The sequence below is a fragment of the Bremia lactucae genome, linkage group LG12 (assembly GCF_004359215.1).
Source record: "Bremia lactucae strain SF5 linkage group LG12, whole genome shotgun sequence".
Lineage (NCBI taxonomy): Eukaryota > Oomycota > Peronosporomycetes > Peronosporales > Peronosporaceae > Bremia > Bremia lactucae.
Window position 1 is genome coordinate 55530 of NC_090621.1, and position 23936 is coordinate 79465.

The 23936-nt window shown below is 46.9% G+C and overlaps 2 protein-coding genes across 2 annotated transcripts; both read right to left on the minus strand.

The window, feature by feature from the left end:
- Positions 1-18: 18 nt before the first annotated feature.
- Positions 19-1191, minus strand: CCR75_004682 (uncharacterized protein). The gene is made up of 2 exons (XM_067962768.1): positions 532-1191; positions 19-471 (listed from the first exon to the last, which is right to left on the minus strand). Exons 1-2 carry the CDS (start codon positions 1055-1057, stop codon positions 284-286), a joined length of 714 nt encoding a protein of 237 aa, XP_067820833.1. The 5' UTR covers positions 1058-1191; the 3' UTR covers positions 19-283.
- Positions 1192-1299: 108 nt separating this feature from the next.
- Positions 1300-4636, minus strand: CCR75_004683 (uncharacterized protein; the record flags this gene model as incomplete). Its single annotated transcript, XM_067962769.1, has 2 exons — positions 3022-4636; positions 1300-2871 (listed from the first exon to the last, which is right to left on the minus strand). The coding sequence occupies exons 1-2, from the start codon at positions 4591-4593 to the stop codon at positions 1300-1302; spliced, it is 3144 nt and encodes a 1047-aa protein (XP_067820832.1). The 5' UTR covers positions 4594-4636.
- Positions 4637-23936: the final 19300 nt, after the last annotated feature.

The following is a 23936-nucleotide window of genomic DNA, read 5'->3' on the forward strand; positions in this document are numbered from 1 at the left end:
ATGCTGGGTCGTTTTTATGATTTTTATCACTTTTTGGACTGAAGGCTGGTTTCACAACAAATATAAATTTTCGACAATATCTTTGCTTTTAGAAACTTTCGCATTTCTACAAAGGTTTGCAGTGACGACTACGAGTCGCAATTTGCAGGAAAAGTGGAATATTCTCACAGTTCATTCAAAGTTGTTTTTGTTATAATTGTCTTTTTTAAATAAGAGATTTATAGCCGACACGCATTCTTTTAACTTGTGTTAGAAAATAATAATCCTCCACTGCGGACTCAATCTAAGGCATCAAGCGCACACTTCCACCAATGTTGCCCGATTGAACGCCTTCCGAGCTGCTATATGTTGCGATTTCGAAATCATACATCGCAACGGGAATGTGATCAATGCTTTGCACGGCCGTCAAAATATGTAGCAGTGTGTTTTGAAGCGCTGCCTCGGTCTCCCCAGCGCAGAGCTCTCGCTCCTCTAATTTATAAAGTCGGACGTAAGTCTTTTTTTCTCAGAAATTCGATAATAACCTCGCACCTTGTGACGCAGCAGGAGACGACGTAACTGTAACCGGAATGACCCACTTCTCAAAAATCGTCTTCTCCTCATTGGACATAAGTCCAAACAGTGCCTTTTTTACCTTCCGCTCGAAAAACGTAACCACCATGTAACCACTTGTAGCCCCTCTGACTTTGCTCGAAGTAAGAGGCGTCTGTCCGTAAGCGGGTATCATCCCGCTGCTGACGCCCATGACAAAGTTGCTACCACCAAGCACCACTAATTCTTCAAAGCTTCGGACGGAATGGTCCACTTTTCGACTGACGTCGCCCACAGCGCACAGCGCATACGTGATATTTGGAAATGCCTGGCACGTGGCTTCGCTTGGGCGTACAGGACCCGGCGCACGCGTGAATAGGATTGTGTGCAATAAACAAGTTACAGCGTCTCCCACATCCTCTGCAGCTACAGGGATCGGATCCAGGATATGCTCTTTCCACGAGGCAGCGGTATTAATACTACAGCCTGTGGCACTCGACATTCTTGTCTTTTTCACTTGTTGCATGAGAAGGCTTTGTCATTGTATCGGGGGACATAGAAGCTCGTGAGCAATTCCTTAACATGTTGAATTCTCTCGCCTGTTATATCCATTACCAGAAGACTTCCTAATTGTAATAAAGATTAATCCTTGTCACCAAATTTACCGTTTCGTGCATATTATGTAGAAAAAAAAGATAGGCAAGAAAGGTCTATAAACGATTCACATAATCTACGATAAATAAAAATTTATCGGCTTTTTGTACATAATTACACATCGACCTCCTTAAGCTGCATCATAAGGGGTTCCATCATACCCAGCGATATGCCCTGTGTGTATGCGACTTTCTGATTAGATGCCGGTGTCATTTCAACGCGAGCAACAATACTGGCAATCACAATTTTCGTTTCCACAAAAGCCAAGGACTGGCCAATGCAGATACGCGGTCCCGCGCTAAAGGCTGCAAACTTTGTAGCAGTCATTGGAATGATTTTACCCGTCTCGTTGTCTAGAAATCGCTCGGGCTTGAATTCAAGAGCATCGTCCCCCCAGACGCTCGTAAGGCGTCCGCAAGAGAAAAGCGCAATGCCAATATCCGTGTTCGCAGGCACGAACGTGCCGTCTAGAAACTGAGTATCTTCGATACAGTGCGTGGTAATCAATGGTGCAGGTGGGTACAAACGCAGCACCTCACGGATACAAGCTTCCAAATACGGCACACGATTGACCTCTGCTGCCGTTGGAATATAGTGCTTGTCGGTACGGAGTGGTTCAATCTTTGTCCAAAGCTCTGTCCGTAATTTGGCTTCAGCATTCGGATTCTGGCTTAGCAAATGAAACAACCATCCCATACAATCGGACGTGGTATTACGGCCCGCAATAATCGACGCAATGGCAATATTTCGGATCTCAATCAAATCCACCGCGTTCTCGCTTGACTCCATTTTGTCAAGCACAATTGATACAATATCCTTGTCAAAAGGTGCAGTTGATCCATTGGTTGGTTTGTTTTCAGCACGATAACGACGACGTGCGATGGCATCGGCAATCATAGCCATCACGTGTTCATTCATTACGCAAATATGGGCTTTCAGGGTTTTCTCGTCGCCTACGTTGAGCCAGCGTCGTAATTTCCAGAACCACATGGGCTGTTTAAACCGTTTTCCAGCTAAATATTGCGCTTCGTCCATGGCTTTCGCAAAGGGCTGGCACGCTCCATCCATGGAATGTAATGTGGCACCAAATCCAATTTCGCCAAACACGTCAAACGTGTAGCGCTGAAGCAGGTCAAACACGTCGAGGCATTTGTTTGAAGCGGCTGCATCGAGCAAGATAGCCACGAGTTGTACCAAGTATTTCTGGACAATGGGCGTCATGTGCTCGTGCAAGGCACGGGAGCTAAAGAGCCCGACAAACACGTTACGCTGTCGTCTCCACATCTCGCCATTGGTTACGACGATGCCATCGCCTAGTACGTCACTAAACACGTCGTGAATGTACTCACTTTTAGGAAAAATGTCAATCTGCGTCTTGAGCACTGCTTCCAGGTGTTCGGGTTTGGCAATAAACATGATGTCTTCCTTACCGGGCAGCCGCACAAGGAACGGCTCACCGTTTGTTAAAACGAATTGGTCGGCCAGCCAATCGTGCATGCGTGGCGCATTCGCGGCCAGCTCAATGGCGTTGCCCAAGACGGGCAGCGTGTTTGGCAGAAGAATGGCACGCTTGCCTTTCGTGTCTTTGCTCTTGTTGGCACGGTACAGCGCAACGATCAACGCTGTAGAGATGATACCTGACAATACATACGCCTTGAGCATCGTCAGTATTATCGCCGAATGACCCTGCACATCACGGGAGCACTAATACAATTCCCACGGAAGGTTCCGCTAAACCAAGAAATAAACAAAATATTGGGCACAATAATTGCGTATCAACAATATTTATCTACCATTCTAGTGTCGAATTAAAGTTTAGGCCGAAAGCGCCTGCACACGCATGAGTAGTGGAGTCTGCATGCCCAGTGTGATTCCTTGCGAGTATGCGGGTTTTGCCTGACCAGGCTCAAGCACGAGATCGAAGCGACTCCAGATGATTGCAATCGCGAGCTTCATCTCGATGTACGCTAAATTGCGCCCCACGCACGTGCGCGGGCCAGCACTAAATGCACAAAATTTCGATGACGGCATGCGACAAACGTCATCCGTGGTAGTGTCGAGAAATCGTTCTGGTTTAAATTCGAACGCGTCGTCACCCCAGACGCTTGTGAGACGACCAGTGGTATAGAACGCAAGGCCCATGTCGGTATTCTTGGGCACAAACGTGCCGTCAGGAAACATTGTGTCGCGGATACAATGCGTTCCAATTAAAGGACCAGGAGGCAAAATTCGAAGCAATTCACGGATTGTCGCGTCGAGGTAGCGCACTTCGTGTAGCTCGTCAATCGTCGGCACGTACGTGGCATCCGTAGCAAGGCGAGGGACATGCGTTATCAATTCCGAGCGTAACTCCGTCCCGACGCGTGGGTTTTCACTCAACATATAAAATAGCCAGCTTAGCGCATCTGCGCTTGTATCACGCCCCGCGATGAGTGTAGCAACCGCCAAATCGCGTAACTCGACGGGATTGACGACCTCATTCGCAACTTGCGTGACGAGCGTCGCCGATACAATATCGTTTCGTAATTCCTCGACTTTTGTACTAGATTTTTTGGCTTTGAGGTTGTCTTGATGGCGCTGAATCGCGTTCGATATATGGCGCATGATGTGGTCGTTGATAATGTCGACTGCGTGCCGTAACTTGTTTTCATTGCCAAGATGAAGCCACCGCTTGAGTTTCCAGACCCCATCGGGCTGTTCAAAACGAGTCGATATAATGTATTGCGACTCGTCCATGGCTTTCGCAAAGGCCTGGTTGTGACCTTGAAGAAGCTTCATATCCGTGCCAAAGCCAACGTCTGCAATCACATCGAGCGTAAAGCAATGCACGAGATGAAACACATCTACTGGCTTGTTCATTGTCGCTGCATTTTCAAACAACTGACGCAATTGTTCGACGTACTTGTGCACGATTGGCGTGACGTTTTCCTTTAGCGCTTGAGCATTTAATAGATTCAGTAGGATTCGACGTTGACGCTTCCATACTTCGCCATTCGACGTCACAATACTGTTACCTAGCAAGTCGAAATAGACGTTGTGGATATGCTGGCTCTTTGGAAAGTTGCCACATTGTACTTGAAGCACCTGTTCGAGATGTTCTGGTTTTGAAAGAAACATGAGATCAGCCTTGCCTGGAAGCCTCAGCATGAACGGTTCGCCTGCGAGCGGCAACATGTGATCGGTTATCCAGTCGTGCATCCGTGCTGAATTCATCAGTAGCTCAATTGAATTCCCTAGAAATGGAATCTTGGATGGCAAATACCGGACGCGCTTGGGCACCACTTTGCCATCGGGACTTTTGTCATGCCTTCCCTTTGATGGCTGAATAGTCTTTAGGATGTAGCAAATGACGAGGACAAACGCTGCCACAGCGTCAAGACGTTTGTCCCGACAGATCGACAAGAGCATAGTTTTAATGACAAGAATGACCTCCGAGGCGTGGCCAAATAGACTTTACTCGAAAAGATTATAAAAATCTCATTGAAACACGACCTCAAAAGTCGACCTGTAGCAGCATGACAGAACGTTCCACAGCGTGCGGTTGTATCCATGAAATTTTTGACTGCACTGTTTCTGCGGATGCCCAGAATCTGCAATGAGGTCAATTGGACGAAAGCCATTCAAAATGAGCTAAGACGCATGCGAGAAATTGCCGATGCCATTGAGCTTTGAAGTCGACGCGTTGTTTTGCAGACCTTCACGGCTGAGAATTTGATAAAAGTATGGAACATTCGCACGTTCGAATGTAGGGAAAGCTCTTCGACTTGTGCAAATCAGAAGATTTATGTACTATTTGGTATGGCACTTCAGCATTCTACATATAAGTGCATTTCTACGTATAATAATTGCTTTTACGTGATTCAACAGCACTTTTTATGAGTTTGAGGACGGTTTGAACATTGGCAAGGAATTGCTGTGCGGTAAGCGCTTACGTCAAGTCGCTTTGGATCGATGATGCTTGAGATGGTGCTGTTTGACATTAAATTCTCACGAGGTCGCGTGCAAGATGCAGCCAAATTAAGAGCATAACGTCACTAATCAATCAATTGATTGGTTCTACGTCAAACTCTAAAGAGCGGAGGCTTCGAGTTAAGCAAATGTCGTTCCTATAAAAGATAAGGAAGCATTAATATTTCTGATGTGTGCCGAGTCAGAAATTTTGAGAATTTGGAGAAACGTCTTTGATTTCGATTTCGTTTCTGGAAAAAGTACGAGGACGTCCCGCACTTGATTGGCAAGTCATAAAAAGAGCGAAAAGAAAAGGCAGCAAATCGAGCACGAGAGAGAAGTTGTGCTCGAAATAAGCGACAGGGTCGGAGGTGCGCTCTTGCGCATGCATGTTACTTAGTCTTAGGACGTCAAGCTAAGGATGAATTTATTTTACTTTACTTCTACCAACTTCTTTGGAAGTGCATGCTTCCCTTTCAAATAGGGAAATCTTAGTGTTCTTTTCTTGTACCCACCATCAGCGCATGCATTTCCTAAAGTTTCAGTTTTCGTTCGTAATTTCTTTGATAAAAAAACATGTTGCTATTCAACAAAGAAATTCCGCATATATTGAGAAGCCTTTTTGGAAACCTTTCGAGCTACTGAAGCTGGGAAGGCCTCCATAAAGGTTTTCTATATAAATTCTAGTCCTAAACAAGTTGCTACAATTATGCGAATCTCCTAAGTACAGAGGTAAATAATTAAGGTGGCTATGCCGGTTCCCAACCGTTATTTGGGTACCACAAGTCCAAAAAGGGCATCTAAGGACGACTCTTAAGATATAATTGTTAATTTATCAATTTAGTTGAATGGTTGATGCCATGAAAATGTTTTATGTTTTCATTTTTAATCTGTATTTCTTACTAAATTGCAGCAAAGAGGCGGGGGACCAATATAGGAAAACCCCATACAAAAATGTTGCTGTAAATGCACACCAACATGATATTTTTACGCAAAAGCAAACCAAAGCCGCGCATTTTCTACACTCAAAATAGCTGCGCCAAGTGCAGCCTCGTTAAAATTGGCGGTTCGCATCGGATGTTGTAGCGCTAGAACGCGAGAGAGGGGTCCCGGTACCTGTAACGGGGTGTATCGTTTCATGTGAATTTATCAATTTAAGGTTGCTAATTAGTATATTATCCAAAGGTAAATAATATTTGGAGAATATTACTTTAAATGGTAATATTCTAAAAGCTTATCCATTGGTAGATATAGACCATTATATCTACTTTCTCCGCGGTCCAGTCAGCGCTGGACCGCGCGCAAAGAGAAAGACAGATAAGACTTTTATTAATTGTTTTGTATTAGTTTATAATTAAGTAAGTATTAAGTAGATAGACAAGAAGAACTTAATTATATAAATACAGATTATAATTAAACCTTTTCAAAGCAAGTGCTTTGAAGAAGGTCTTCCTCTGCACGTACTAGTGTACGTGAAGTGACGTGAGGCACCACTCGCACTGATGCAGTGCGAAGTGGACTTGTACTGAAGCAGTACAAGTTGGCAGTGCCCCGTTACAGTACCCATATAGGAAAACCCCATACAAAGATGTTGCTGTGATGGGGAGGTGGCATAACCAAAAGGACACCGGCTCCCAATTCTTATCTTGAGGTTCTTGGGTCATTTTGAACATACAAACACAAAAATACCACTTCAATGTGCTTTTTTCTTAAAGTTGTTTTTAATAAGACCCACATGTGAATACCCCAAAAAACCCAACAAAACAATGAACGCTTATGTTCCTCGATTAATAGTTGCAACGAAGTAGTCTGCCAACCTCATCTAGCTGACTAATAACGACCAAAAGTACTCACTTCATAGGCACAACGAGCGTGGCCAACTTGCTTTCTTGGATTTTGTATTTTTTTCATCCCTGTGTCGTTACCTTTTTAATTTCGACTTAATATTTCAAATATTACCAAATTTGGTAAATTGAAGTAACAAGACATTAGTTGATTGGTTGTATTGAGGTTGAATATACCCCGTCACAAGACAGAATCAGAAATAGCCATTAAAGTGCCTAGTGGATTGTGGGGCGTCGAACAATTTCATTTGACGTCAATCGCTTGAAGATCGCAGACTCAAATCTATTGAGCGCGATATACCTTTAACGAGGATGACAGTGCGCCTAGCAACAGGCGCATCTATAACAGTAAAGTAACGTGTAGTTGTATCCAATTCACGTTAGAGGGTCAACAGTACGATGAATATTTCATCGTACTAGATTTGGATGACTACTTTGATGTAATGCGTGGATCACCATGGCTCGGAAAGTACGAGCCGTGTATAAATTGGCAGCATCAAGCCGTGACGATGCCTGTATCTTGATCATCAGATGGCCAACTGATGAACGTCTTGGGAGCGTCCATAGCGTGTGGATGTCCTACGAGTGAGTGCGATGGCCTCATTTGTGGTACGGTCGTTAGTACAACTGCACAAGGTCACAGTGTGATAGGAATCACACTGTTGAGTCAGCTGCCGGCGGCTGTGCACAAGCAGAGGCAGCGTCGGAGTTGAAAAACTCAAATAATTAGAGTGGTTCGAAACAAGGATGTTTGCTTGGAAAGCAACATCAAAGAAAATTTGAGACGCCTGTCGATAAGAGACAGTGTGAGAGACCTAAAAATCGACTGTAAAGTCGATAGCAGAGAATCTTGCTGTGTTTGCGCAACCACAGCTAGAGGCAATTGGGGAGAATATCCCCCCCCAATAAAACTTGAAAGAATAAGGCATAAAACCTTCTGCGGGAACAAGTCCCCAGGAACATATGGCAAAGGTTTCCAGGTACCTTTGGAAATAAGTTTTAAAAGAGTAAAGTGAGAGATTGAATGTCTTAGTAAACAATGGATCAAGTGTAGGCGCTTATACACTTGATCTGATATTGCCTACGAAGTTAACTTTGGAGATAACTTGATTTCCTACGCTCGAACTAAAACGGTTCTTGCATGTCTTGCGTAGTGAAAAGGTCAAGCGGATCTGTATATTAGTCACAGATGGTATATATTCGGTCAGCAATAATATTTTCCTGAGAACGAACGGGGTCTCAGCAGCTCATGACAGACGAATTTTTCCACGATGGGAAGACTATGATTGAACGTATTGCGTCTCAGTCATAAGATTCCTTGAAGACAAATTTTGGTATAGGTATGATCGAATTTAAGGATTTAGTCCCTGATTTTTAACCGTGCGAGTTGCCTAAGGATAAAAGTACTCGACTTGAACTCGACCCCTGATACCATGTTAGAAATACTGTGTCATGAAGCAGTGGCCACTGCCTCGTGAAAGTGTATTGGCGATCGATAAGTTCTTTGCGATCACTTAGCAGCGAGCCAATGTGAGGATATCAACCTCCTTACGTAGCTCTCCGACCTTATGTGCACGTAACGTAAATAGGAGGGTGGCGGATTGTACATGCGTTCAATAAATTGAGCGCTGCAGATACCACGAAAAGACGTAATCATTGACGATCTGATGGATGGATTCTATCATATCCTTATCCGTGCACAAAATTTTCCGTTCACAGTAGTAAGGACTTTAAGCGGATTGATCTGGGGATAATTATTTATGTCACGGGGGCTTAATAATGCAACGCCACTGAGGGGTGGCTTCCTCGCGTTGAACGACAAATATGTCTCTCTGTAAAAACGTGGCTGCCATGCCAAGTGTGTCACTGCCCCCCCCCAACAGTCCGTAGGCACTTGCGAAGTTCTACCCGATGGGGTGGCCGCATAGTCCGTCAAAAACCAGCGGAATTGAGAAGCCAACTCCGTGCGCGTCAACGACGCCCACCCACGGCCAACATTCTTAAGTGCCTGCTCCCGCAAGTCGTGAGGGAGCTGATCCTCCAAGTTCAAGAGTCCTGTACACGCGATACCTCGTTTGATGCCGGCTGTGAGAGGCTCCTGATCCTTGGTAGAGGCGGCCAAGGTAGACTCAGCCACCGCTTGAGCAAGAGCTATCGCTAAACAATTGCCGTTCGCTGGGGTATTAATTTCCCGAACTCCCAGAATGCTCACAAGTTCACCCATGTGGATGGATTTCACTGGCGGCTTAGGATCCATGGGTATCAAGTGACATTGCCTGTCCGGTAGCAGCTTTAAAAGCTTTTCGCAAGCCAGCCGTCCCGATGCTGCTGGATCAGGAGAGCCGGGCCCGCGGTGACTACCGCCGGGCCCCGGATGCCGGCTGCTTGTTTCCGGGCCTGATCTTCCGGCAGCAGCCGGGAGTGGGACAGCCGTGCCGAAGAAGCAGGAGCCGGGGAGCTTCCAGTCTCCGGCTACGGAGGTTCGTACGCAGAAGGTCGGAGAGCTATGTGGGGAGGTTGACTCTCTCACATGGCCCGCTTTTCTCGATCGGTAAAGAATTTATCGATTGCAAGCACTTGTTAAACGAGGCAGTGGCCAGAGGCGACACTGCTTTCCGGTGCGGGAGACGGACCCTCCACTGCCCGATCATCCTCCTGGAGAACGTGATAACTCCCGCTGCTGACGTTCAGCTGAGGCGGGGGGGGGGCTGAACTGGAGGCCAAGGCCGACGACCCCCTCGAAGGGGGCGTCTCAGCCATGGCTGTTCGGGCCGGGGTTTTTGGGCCGGAGGCGGCGGGCCCTCGTGCGTGGCCGTAGTAGCATACACCGATTGGATAGGTATACCTGTTGGCTGGGGCTCGGCGGCCGGCGATGTACTGGGAGTGGCGACCGGTACCGCCGGCGTCACCGCGGCTTGTGTCGCTGCATCGGCTGATTGCTGCACAAGGAGTCGTCGCTACGCCATCTGCCGCATTTTGTCTGGGCTACTAAAAGGTTTAGCCAGATCTTCGACAGCGAGAAGCTTGGCTTCGTAGACCTCCAGCCCGCCCGGCCCCCGTAATTGCGCATCGGTGAACTGACATCTCGACGCCGGGTGGCCGAGCGTACTACACTGCAAACATTGGAGGCGACGGCCCACGTCCGGATGCCGGACGATAATGGGGGCCCCAACTAAAAGCAGTCTGACTCTTCCTTGTAGAAAGGTCGGGCAACCCGCCAGATGAAATGTGACTTTCCAGGCGGTGGACGTACATGAGTTCGGGGTACAGGTGTCCATATCCTCTAGCTCAAAATCCGTCGGTATCGTGGAGCGGAGGTAGGTAGCAATGCGCCCAATATCATCAAACCGGGTGAGATTATACAGCAGAATGGTGCATGCTGCCCGAGGGTGGCTCGAACGCCCGTCTGGACCCCGCTGATTCAACCAGACCGAGCCCCTGACCGGTTGATGAACATTCTCGAGCGTGTACGCCCTGCCCTGAAAAAGCACTACGACATCCTGGTGCAAGTTGGGAATGGCTCGCGTAAAGAAATAGAAGTGGATTGACCGGGTAGAACGATTGTAGCTAATCGTCTTGGCCAACTCGAGGAAACGGTGAAGATCCGGCAAGCAGACCCGCAAGAGTTCCGCCGATTCCAAATTTTTCTCCGTGATAGCGTGTGTCGTCCGACGTCCAATCGGGATATCACAACCATGCCGAAGTTTCAATACCAACTGTCCCTCGACCTGCGCCTGAACAGTCTGACACAACCGAAGCCGCTCGTCGCTGTCAAAGACAGAATTGAGAAAATCAGGCAACCGACGACAGGCAATATGCCCTTCCGCAATCCCAATGATGATGCGCCATTATCATCCGTACCCTCGCGCAGACGATGCGTACCTGGCAAGTTAAGGCGCGATGAGCAAATGGCACGAAGCGTGGTCGCCTCTCCCACTGAAATGTTTTTCGGATCAAACATAAAGTCATCAAACACGGGACGCTGCTTGCCCGTCGTGCTGTCCGGACCTGCCGAAATGCCTGTTTGCACGACCTGAGACCACAGCCGTGGGATTGGAGCCACAGCCCATTTCTGTCGGCTGGCCAGCTTGCGATAGATTTCCTTAAATGCCCACTTCGTGACGAGGATCTCCTTACTGATCTGGTGGGCTAAACGGGTCCAGTCGACGTAGCGGCCGGATGTCACAACAAAACATTGCTTAAACAGATCCAGCAAACTCACCAGCTCAGTACTTGTGAGCTTGAGATACCGTTTGCGTTCGGCCGGAAACGCGTCCAAGCTGACGGGAAGGCGAGCAAATTCCAGCGCAAATAACTCCTGAATGGTCTGGCGCCAGACATCCAGATACGTGGGCCCCGTAGAAGCCTTCATCGCTGTGGTAAGGGCCTCCAACATTTCGCGCGGATGAACTGGAGGCGGGGAAGCCTGCGAAGGCGACGAGGAAGACGCAGAAAGCCTCCCCCGAAGCGCTCTCAGTCGGTCGTCCATCCGCGGCGCTACTGCGTCTGTCTCGCCGCTACGGAGCGGCGAGACAGAGGGATTGACGCGTCCCCCGCCAAGCCAGACTCCAGAGCCACTGAGGAGGTCGGCTGCTGAGAGGCCGCGAGAGGAGAAGATGCGGCGTGCGCTGGACCCCTGCCCCGTGTGCAGAAGATGCGGCGGTGCACTTGAGCCCCTGCCCTGTGTGCAGAGGATGTGGGGCTACTAGCGGAGGGAGCTAATGCCTTCTCCCGCGGCCCCGCATCCTCCGGCAAGGCGAGGGCCGGACTAGAGTCCCGGATCGTCCGGCTGGCCTTTGGCAAAGCCGCGCCTTCCTCCCTGTCGGGAGGGGGGCATGGTGGCCGATCCAGAGCCGTCGTTCGAAAAGAGCTGGCTAACGCCAGTTCGTGTCCTGTTTGATTGTTGCTACATGTAACGGGGTGTATCGTTACATGAAATTAACAATAAAAGATTGTTAATTAATATTATCCAAAAGGTAGATAATATTTGGAGGAAATTACTTTAAATAGTAATTTCCTGAATTCTTATCCATAAATAGGTATAGACCATTATGTCTATTTATTCCGCAGACTAATCAGCTGTAGAAGTAATCAAAGAGAGTTACGAGATAAGATAGATAAGAATTCATTTACATGTTTAGTATTAGTTTATAGTTAAGACAACATTTACAAAGATAGATAGAAGAGATACTTACTTATATTAATACAGTTTTCATTTAACCCTCTTTAAGTTAGTTGCCTTAAAGAGAAGTCTTCCTCTGCACGTACTAGTGTACGTGAAATAATGTAGGGCACCACTTGCAACTGAGGCAGTGCGAAATGGACTTGTACTGAAGCAGTTCAAGTCGTAGTGCCCCGTTACAGTATGTCAGGCTGAGCGATTTGGTTTGTGCGGATTGCTCCAACGCTGTCCTTCATCTGCTGTACGGACTTGAGAAAACCCAGCGCGCCGCCATCCTGTTGCAGCCAGATTGTCTCAAGCAACTCGAGTGCTTTCTGAGCATCTACGACAGCGATTCCTGCTCGTCCTCAGGCTGAGTCGGGAGGTGGTCCTCAATGATTTCATCCACGTCTGGAATGTATGATGTGATCCGCTCGGTAGGATAGTCTAGCAGGTTGCGGATGTTCATCACGATAGGATACCTGAAGCGTCTAATCTGATGTTCCATCTCCACCATGACTTCATTGTCAAGGCACTGCTCCTCTAGGACTGGTGCAGCATCAGCTGGTTCTGACCGGATGTTGCAATGCCGGTAACAGTTATGGATGGTCTCAATGCGGACATCGTTAGACCAAGTTGAGACTGACACCTAGATAGCATGAAAGATGTTTATCTTTGCCGGCTCAACGACACCATTGTCGAGATCCTGAAGGAGCATACGGGAGAAGCTGCGCCTAGTAGGCTTTGAGGTTGCGTAGGATACCCTGGTCGCACGGCTGAAGCTTCGACGTCATGTTGGGCGAAATATAGTAGATTGTCGTGTTGCGAATTGCGATTCGCTGCGACAGATCAGCAAGCAGGACGTGTGCACTGCAGTTGTCCAGGATCAGCAGCACCTTGCGGTTTGCCATTCTCCCATCGAAGTCCCTCAGTCACTCCAAGATGATAATTTGTGTTATCTAGGCCTTCTTGTTGCTGCGATACTGATAGCCAAGGTTCTGGAGATTGACATGGCGGGAGCAGCGAGAAGTGGCGTAGTGCCAATGATCCATAGGGGCCTCTGTCGGACCCATCACCATTGCAGTAGACAGTCACATTTATTCCTTGTTTGCTTTCACCCCTTCAGCTCCCTGTTGCAAGCGAAGTGTCAGCTTGAAACAGAAGAGTTGCATTAGCCACCAGATAACAAAATTTGGTGTCCTTCGCAGAGTGCTTACCTGCATCCGATAGAACAAGCCAGTCTCACCCATGTTGTAGATATTCTTCCATTTATACTAATTGAGGACCTCGCATAAGGGAGAAAGCGCATCCTCCTCATCAACCATGTCCATCGCGCCGCTCTCTCCGAACTGCGATAGGCGCGGATTCCATTCAGAGCTATATAGGATTCCAGCCATCCGTTGGAAAGCTGAAATAGTTCATGTCCTGGACAAAGAAGGTCCAAAATCCGCTCTGCATGTTCACGGGCAACGTCTCCGCTAAGACTGATACGATCCGAATGGGCATTAAACCAAGCCAGCAGAGCTGATTCCATCAGTGAATACATTACTGCTGTCTTCTGAAAGTCGAAGATGGTCTGCCTTCTTCTTCGGCGTGCTGGAGACCGTCGCCTGGCTGACCCCCAGCTGATATTTGTCCTGAAGTCAATTGACAAGCTGTGCCTAGATCAGTGCGGGATTCTATGTGTAATGTTTGCAGAGAGCCACACGGACATCGTCCGTCATTGTGGCGTGCTCCTCCCAGAGGCATTGTTGATGCGCTGCTGAGTTCTTCTTGGGGATTGTGGGAGAGGCCTTTCTTTTATAACCACATCCCTCCAAAAAAGCGAAATAATTAATTTATCTGTGGGATACTACACCTGTCTAAAATTCTAAACTTTTTAAATTTATCAGGAAAGGGCGTCCCAACATTATTAATTTAGACAGGTTATACTGTAGTCGTTATTCAAAAATAGTCACAAATCTGAGTATTGTTATTTAATATTTCTCAATTGAAACGTATGATGTTAGCATACTCGCCGCTATCGACGTGTACACGCCCGTCGAAAGGTCGGTGAAAATATACTCGTCTTGTTCCACGAGACGGAAGAGTCATGCCGGTAACCTCCCAGATGGGAAGGCTTTTTATAAATCTTATACACGATTTGCGTTCGACAAGTCTCATTTTAAATAGCTGAGCTTCTAACGCGATAGTGTCATAAAAATCATTTTCCAAGTCTGAGCATCTTCACAAAAAGATGCATGATACTAGCTAGACTCATTCACGGTCTCAATTGCCAACCCTACTAAAGCATGGGCTATTTGCGCACGTACAAGCACTAAATAGCTCATGGCGTAAGTAATCAAGCGTTTGCGGGCCAAGACTTTTAAGGGGACTAAATAATCATGACGGGGCATATATTAAAGCCCACTCGCGCCCACCTATTATTTGCTGCCTGATTACTATTGCTCAAAGAGCGCATCCGCAGCGACAGGACCTTCCATGAAGAATTAAGCAACTTGGAACGAAAAATCGAGGAAATAAGAGCCTACAGAATTCATAGTATCATTCTCCTGATCGAATAAAGAATCCGTACCATATGAAGTGCCGAAAACCATATTTTTTATGGCTGTGCCAAATCGAAATTGTGCACTGCAATTTGCCAGAGTAGCAACCATGCAACGGAATATAAAATTGTAATGGGGCATACTTCGGTTGAAGTGTACAATTCACAACACACCTTTTGCTATTAAGAACTTAGATAATAAATAAAGGGGAATGTTATTTCCACCCCACCATTTCGTTATTTCCACCCCATGCAAAAAAATACCGTCGCTGCCAACTTGATTCCGATTAGCCAATCAGAAGCATTATGTATAACGCTTCGCATATTTATTTATATGGGCGGAAAAAGACAAATAAGGGGTGGAAAAAATAATGACGGGTGGAAAAAATAATGACGGGTGGAAATAACAAATGCTGGGGTGGAATGGCAAGTTGATGAAGTGGATAAAAAATACTTATTTAAGAGCCAGATATTCGGCGTTAAGGGCACCTGCGTGCATTGTGACCCTTATTCCTGCAAATACTGCAAAGTCTTCAACGAATTGCTGCTTATACAATCTCAAATTCAGATGGATAAAAGGACTTATTTAAAAGAGCCAGAGATTGAGCGATGGGGCACCTGCGTGCATTTTGACCTGATTGTATGCAAAGTTTCGAGCAATCCGCTACTTGAACAAACTCAAATTCAGATGGATCTCGTTGCCTTGATGATTGATGCACATTATTATTTTTTGTGACGGTCTAGATCCAGTTGAGCGACCACGAGTACGCTAAGGGACAGAATTCTTGGAGCCATATCATCCAGACTGCAATTTATCGTAGCTGTTCCCATAATGGTTTCTTGATGGCGATACTCCACCATGTTGTAACGTTCTTTGACAGCCTCTAATATGGTGGCAACATTTTGTCTACCCACTTCAGGCATGGCTGCAGGCGCAGCTGCATCCAAGCGCCATTAATGGTGGAAACTCTTAACAGTGAGAGGGCGGCCACTTCTTAGAAAAGCAGATTATTTGATGCTGACAGGGTATTCCATTCTTGAATTACACGCAACTGAACAGGTTATGGTGGCATTGGTAGGATCTTCAGATAACTCATAGCTCAAAGCATTTTCCTAGTGCGTATATTGAAATGCGGCGCACTACAGCAAAGAAAGGGATTTTCTGTGTTTGTGCATGACTTGCATTCGCTCCTACGACAGCTAAACACCAAGATTTTCAATCTGGGCTTAAGCAGCATGAGCTACGCGAGTTTGTACATCACCCAAGTTTTTTCCGGAACACTTATGTAGCTCTTTAACATATGATGAAGCCCTTCAGCTCTCGATGATGTGACGTGGCCAAAATGCATGCAATTCCTGGTGTATGCGTAAATAAATTAATTTTTATGTGTCAGACAGGTGGTATCCGGATAGGCCAGCATGTTAGGCAGTGCAGTATATGTTGAGTGCATGCTTATCATGAGATTGATTTACACTTCCTCTGATTTCGAATAGATTACATCTGTCCGACTCTTCACGAATTTATTCCAGTCATCCCCAGGTCCAAAAAACTTACGACAATTTGCTAGAGCGTTTTTTTAAATATGTTAAACGCATAGAAGATGGGTTGAGGTGGGAAATGTTATTTCAGGGCATTCTTTAGGGCAAATTCTCGGTCTGTTGTGATTGTCTGTGGCAGTTGATCGAGAGCCCAAAGGTAGTCCGCTTCACGTTCATGCCTGATGAAAGCAATAGCAATTGGGAGGAAGTGTTGAAGCTTGTGACACCAGTGATATGGAGGATCCGGCATTATGAATCGATCACAGATATCCTTACGCTTTGGTGGTGGACTGCACCTATCTAGGTGCAGTCCGCCACCAAAGCGTATGGATGTCTGTAAAGGAGTTCCACAGATTTTTGGCTGGCATAGAATAGGTGTGAAAAGATGATGATAATCATCTTTCACACCTATAAACCCACTCTGCATGATGCAGAATGTCAAATAGAGCGTCCAGTGGTGTACGATTGCGAAGCTCTTCTGCTCGCACCGCTGGCGCTCGTTGTAGATTGTCCTTCCTATTGCTTTTGTGCTGGGATCTATTTGGCGTAGGGTTGTGACAATTTCTTTCGGCGCAATCCCAGCCTTAAGAAGTTTTTGTACTAACAAATTTTGCTCTGATTGAAAGCGTCAGGCAGTCGGATGACTACTTATGTTGTCTGAAGGTTCATGATTATGTTCCCTATGAAAAGTTCGCAGTTGCAAGCTGTTATCGCTTGGTAGACGCCCTGATAGACGAAACGGGCAATTAGTCAATCGGCTCGCAGAGTTTCGCGGCAACTCAAGTCATGTTGCTGCCCTTTGCAGGTAGGTACCACGTCGATCGCATTACAAAATAATCTTCTTTTTGTCGGAATTTAGGGTAGACACAGCATATCCTTCTGCATGAGCGAATTCGCGAGCTGCATCCGTCAGGGCCATTGTGCTGGGAAAGGATGCATTGGGTGGTGTGGTGGAAGCATTGTAGAACAGCCTGACAAGGAAGAAAGTAGAAATTGAGTGTGATATAGAGAATGTATTGTGATTGATAATAATTCGTAGGACCCGCTTGTTTACAAGTCAAAAAGAAGGATATGGAGAGTAGATCAACTTGACCCAGCCCGATTCAAAACGATGTTTTTTTATCGTGAAAAAAAATATGCGGAGCGCAATAAGTAAGGCTTCTGATTGGCTAAAACAATCCCATTTTTATGTAGGTGATACGAAATACGAGTAGTAGCCACCAGATAGAGATCTGGTGGAATTAAGGTAAGGTTCCACATTTTAAATTTTAATTAAAGTTTAGTTTTTCGTATAATCTTAATGAATTAAGTCCGATTCGCCAATCTACGCCTGAGTCTTTATAAGTCCGAGCGTCTGCTGACATAGATCCATTTCTCAAACTTTTAGGGGTGAAACGCGTAGCGTTTGATAACCTTACAAATTTGTTTGGGCTGGATCGTAGAGATCACATCCTTTTCAGGGCCCAAAGGTTCTTGTTGCAAGGCTTAAAGCCTTTCTGCAACATGAATCTTTCTATATCGGACCACTTAGCAGCATTTATGCAACTCGGTAAATTCCTGTACCTGATCAGGAGCCTAAGGCTTGCCCTCTTGTTGTCAGTGTTGAGACATATGAGGACAAGAGAGAGAAAATCTCCTTGTTTGGATCGAAACATATGGAAATGGCCATACCCCTGCCATGATCCTAACAGAACAACAAAAGTGGTGATGACAACTTCTTAGCTCGGTGGTGAAGCCTGTGAGTGAGCATCACATGTAGCACGTACACAGACGACGCATTTCCCACGCTGGATTCGCACCTATTCGCAATGAAAGTTGCCCCACACAAGTGAAGTAATTAGACCCACCACTTGTGTAACGGGGCACCTTTCAATAGTACTGATCAGTACTAGTTAACCTTACACTGATTACAATGTAGGTGAGATGCCTCGAAATTACACGTACACAAAGTTACAGAGGAAGGTTTCTATGGATCTTAGGGTCTTTAGCTTACAGGTCTAGACTAAGGCTTATCAATAGAGAATAGTAAAGCTGTATTAATGTATTTAGTTTCCTAAGTAACGATCATCTATCTACTTCTGAACGTATTATATTAATATTTAACTAAGGATGTCGCGTCCTTGCGATCCACACTATCCTTGTCTTATAATGATTGACTGGACTGATTTAGACTTAAATCAACCGATCAATAGACCTAATGTTTTATTGTATCAATTACCAAATTTGGTAATATGAGTACTATTTAAGTTAAAATTAATGAAGATATAATTTCGTATTTCTTTGTTTATTTCCTCTTATAGGAAATAATACCTATGAAACGAGACACCCCATTTCATCACCCCACCTTAACTAACAGTCACTATTGCGACTGATGTAGGGTGACCGGAAATACTATTATGTCTTTCCGTGTAATTTTGCATTATTGATTTTAATCAAAATACCGTTATTATTTGCCTTATTGATTTTGACCGAGATCAACATGGCGACAAACAAGTCTGTGCGCGTGGCCCGTGAGGCCGCAAAGCTGGCAGCTGCACGGATTAGTGCAGCTGTTAGTATTGCAAATGTTTAAGTAGACGCTAATGCGTCGACTGTGTGGAATACGTAACCTCCTACCCCAATTGAAGGTGACTGAGATATGTCATCTGATAATATAATTGCAGGTGACGGTGACAAGTCACCTGCTACACCAATTGTAGGTGACTGGACCAAGTCACCGGCACCGCCCGACTCAGTGGCTACTGTAAATGCCGCCGGATCACCTAAGGACGAGTCCGTTAAACCTTTGGTTTCTAATGTGACAACCTAAGAGGTGATGACGAGTTTGGTGGGGAGTCATCGGATGGTGACTTCGTGGGCGATGATCACTCTGGTGACTAAGTATACGTCACTAGAAACTAAGTGATCTGTAGGGAAGAGTGTTACTGGTGGTGCTAGTTTGCATACGCCAGGAAAGGAGTGATTCTAGGGATTGCTTCAAGGGCCAAGTTAACGTTAACATGCGCCATCAAGAGAGGAATCGCAAAACGTTGCGGCTCGCTCCTGAAAATAGACATAGTTTCCCCTCGAAGAATAACCTAATTCGTTGGTCTGGTATGACAACGATCGATATCACATTCCGTTATTTGACTCAGCCAGGCTTCACTGGTGAGAATGAGACGGAATTCTTTATCGGCATCGGTAGTACTCTTCTATGCGGGGGAAGGATGCAAACCTTTGCTCCAAGCTTGGACAGCCTTTGTGCTCAATATGCAAAACATAGGCCTGACAAGCTAAATGCTCTCCGTGAACGGTTCGAGAAACGGACCGTAGTCGGTGCACACTATAAGCTACAACGTTTGTCTAGACAGGCAGGAATTCCTTGCCTTTCGTGGGGGGACTCATGTCAATGCTGTTTTAAAGGGGCAGGTCATGCCTCTAAAGAAGCATGTACCCCAAAGCTTGAGGTAGAGAGCAAAGAAATATTCCCTTAAAGATTCTCATTTGAGGACGCTCATCTAACAAGATGCATCAAGGGATTGAGAACCTTCAATACTATTACGAGCGCGGGAAACGTTCGTTCTTGATGGACTCTCTGTCGAGGCGGATGTTCTCATCGTACTGCAAGACGAGACCCGTCCAACATCAGTTGGGAACGAGGTTCCTAACTATCATGCGAGGGTGGATACCCTCGCCAACGAACGAGATGACTCGTTCGAACCCCCTTTACCTCACGGCGGTTCAAGAAGCTTTCAACATGAAAATGCTTCTCATCACTCGAATTTGTCAACGGATGTGGAGGGGGGGGAATCGGGATCGACTCATTTGACGAGCCCGAATCAACATCGTGATTGGACCACTCCTCTTATTATCTAAAGGAGGATCTTGATCACGAGCGAGCCCATCGCAGCGAGTTAGCGGTGACTGTCGACAATGTGTTTCGTGACCATATGAAAAATTGTGCGCAGGTTGCGACTGAACAAATGGCGAACAAGAGGACATGTCAGTCCCTTCAAAACGAGCTGGTGACAGCTCGTCAGAAGATCTCTTCCTTGAAGGAAAGAGTGGATCGTCTGGTTCAAGAGAATCAGACTATGTTCCGAGACAACAAGGCTTTGGCTCGAAACCATCAGGCTTTGGCGATGCCCTCGACCGTTCCGGTGTAACCCGGAATTGGAAGAAGCCTCGTACCCATAGATACCCAACATAAAACGTAGGATGCGCGCACGCATACCACGAGGCAGCGATGTAGAACACAAAACGGCCCAATATACCTGGGCAGTAATTTATCACTGCCTTCATCACGACATGTTTCAGAAGGTCAACCGTAGACAGTACGACTGGGTTATTAGAATTAATTGATGGTATGTTGTCTTCCGTTTCTGTTGGTCCACCGCATCAGCGATGGACTCCTGTACAAGACGGACCCATGCTTCTCAAGCCAAAAAAAATTACCTGCTATCTCTTTTTTTGTTTTCAGTGCGACCGGCTCGCACTGCGGTATTTAAATCTATTCGTTATTAAGAGTATTATCGTTCTCATTAATAATTTTCTTTTTGATGTTAAGTCTTTCAGCATCGTTATTAAAGTCAGTAATAACATTATTGTTATTACTGAGTTTGTCCACCTCAATGTAAATTAAATCAACATTAGTATCTTTCGCATTGACCTTAGTGCTAATGCGTGATGAGCAAGAGCTAAACTTTTTTTTTGCTCGAGCGAGTCCTTGTATTCCCTAGATAGTTCCATGCGAGTTGCCTATGGATTAAGGCACTCGACATTAGATCGAGCTCAAACCGGGCTCGAAGTACTGTGTCAGTGAAGCAGTGGCCACTGCCACGTGAAGAAGTACTTGCGATCGATAAATTCTTTACCGGTCGCGTAAAAGCGGGCCATGAAAGGAGGTCAACCTCCCCACATAGCTCTCCAACCTTCTGTGTGCCGAAGGCGACAGGAGGGTGGCGGATAGTGCACGCATTTAATAAACTGAATGCTGCAACGGTACCGGCTCAAACGCCGATACCTAGAAAAGACGTAATCATAGATGGTATGTCTAAGAGTACCATCTTTCCGTCTATGGATCTGATGGATGAATTTTATCAGATCCTTATGCGTGAACAAGACATCCCGTACACAGCAGTGAGCACTCCCAGTGGGATGCTTTGGAAAAAGCTATTAATGCCACAGGAGCTTAGTAACGCTCCTGCAACTTTCAACAGATGCGTAACGAATCCGTTGAGTCCGGTGCAAAAATTCGCACCGAGTTATTTTGACGATTTTTTCGTCCATAGTCAGACAATTGACAGAAAGGCGGACGTGGAAGTTCATAAAAATCACGTTCGTCAGATTTTTACATTTATGCAAAAGCACATGTTGCACGCAAATCTCGAGAAGTGCATATTCGCTGCAAGCGAAAAAACACTTCTTGGGTGCATCGTCGGTAAACACGGCGTGCGCCCTGATCCCGAAAAGATCAAGGCAATTACCGACTGGCCATTTCCAGTCGATGTCAAGGGACTTAGAAAGTTCCTTGGGCTAGCGGCGTACTTGCACAAGAACTCCCGCAATTATGTTGAGAAGGCAGATCATCTCTCTCGTCTCTTCAAAAAAGACGGAGAATGGTTATGGCACGCTGATTGTCAGCGTTCCTTTGAAGATATCAAGCAAAGCTTGATGCAATCGCCTATCTTGGCGATTGCAGATCAAGACAGACCATTCCATGTGGTCTGTGACGCCAGCGATTTCGCAATCGGCTGTGCGTTAATGCAATACGATACAGATGGCGCGGAGCGCGTCGTCTGTTACCAATCGCGTCAGCTGCAACCAGCTGAACGCAATTACCCAGTGCATGACAAGGAACTCCTTGCCATGAAATATGCATTGGCTAAATTTAGGATCTACCTCCTAGGAGATAGATTGTACAACGTATATGCGGACCATGCGTCATTATGCACGGCCGTAAATAGCCCACACCACTCGCAAAGAATGGCGAGGTGTCTTTCCTTCTTCGCGGCGTATAATTTCTCCGTAGAATATAAACCAGGACGACTTGATGTCGTCGCTGATGCTGTTCGTCTTCGGGAAATCCGAAAACGAAGTCCATAGATACGGACTGCCAACATTCTGCCGAAGTGGGAGAGGTTAAAGAGGTACACGGCGGGGCTTCACCCGTTGACATACCTCGCAAGCACGAATGTACTTGCGCAAGAATTGATACTGGCATGGCCAGTAAATGTCGTGACTTGCTGTAAGATAAGTTGTCTCACGTCCACGATGTCCACTTGTTGGTCTTTGGGCACTCATACATGATGCGCAAGCGCGAATCATTGTACAACTCTGAACTTAGGGGTAGCTTCAGAGTCCGCGTCAGTAGGGCATCCCGCCCCTACTGCGCTCCTGCATTTCCCGACCCCTCAGTGGTCGAGGCAGAACTCATGCGTCTCGCACGCTGGTTCTTGCCATCGCCCTTTGGGAAGGGAGTCCTCTTGCTGGGCATTTTTGCCCCAGCAGGGACCCTGGCATAGCAGCGAGCCATCATATGGCCGCGCTTGCCGCATTTAAAACAGACCACGTCTGCATTGCCCAACTCCATAGGAGTGGCATCTGTCCTCTCGGCCGACGGCTTATACCAAGCTGTCGCCGAGGCACTGTTGTAGGATTGCTCCTCAACTAAGGCAATTTGGATTGCCTCTTCCATCGTCGACGGCACCTTTCTGAAAAGGGCCTGTCGCGATGGGCCATGCCGTAGTCCGTTCATAAACGTGGGCACCTTAATGTGCTCCGGAATCGGACCTACGGTTATGGATGCGGACAGCGAGCGCATCTCTTGCACATACTCTTGCAGAGATCGCTTCGCCTGTCGCGCCCCAAAGAAGCGCGCCTGAAGCAACACTTCGTTGTTCGGCGGCTGGTACATGGCGCGAATCTTATCCTTAAAGATCGCCCATGAGGGGAACGCTTTTCTGTCCGCCATAAGCGCCGAGTAAGCCCACTCTGAGGCCTTACCGCGCAGATGCGACATAGCGTACGACACCATCCGGCTGTCGTCCTCGATGAGCTGGGCGACACCACATTGCTCCACGGCTAAAAGCCAGTGGACAATCGTGTGCGCCGCAGTTCCATCGAACTTGGGCGGGTCCATCCGAATGGGCCTCGGCTGATGCGGCCGGGCAGAGAGCATCTCAACAGTCCTGTTGAGAGCCTCGCTCCGAGCCTGCTCATGCCTCAGCTCATCCTTAGTCTGAGTGACGGACTCCGCCGCAGCATGGCCTTGTGCCTCGGACGCGGCCCTCCTCTGTCCGAGCACGAATGCCTCAAACTACTCCAACTGAGCAACATGTTGCTCAGGAGGACTACCCAGGAGCCTGGCCAAGGCTTGTTCACCAAGTCCCTGCGCCATAAGCCCTGCCACCTCCCGATGATGTTCAGAGAGGTGAGGAAAATGAGCCCAATCAATATGAAGGCTCAGCCTCACGTACACACGCAGAGATGCGGTGTGTGGTAAGGATTTCAAGTGCTACCAAGTGTAGGCGGGCACGTCGTAATGCGGCCACGCTCTACTTAGACACACACCCTAGCACAGCGAGGAAGCGGTTTAACCTGCTTCTCTTGCGTGCAGTGCGGTAGTTGTGGGCGCGTTAGCGACCTCACCCAACACACCAAGTACTTTGATTAAGAGTCGTCACGGGAGCGGTAATCCGGCTCCTCGTGCGCACTTATCAAGTAGGAAGTAGTT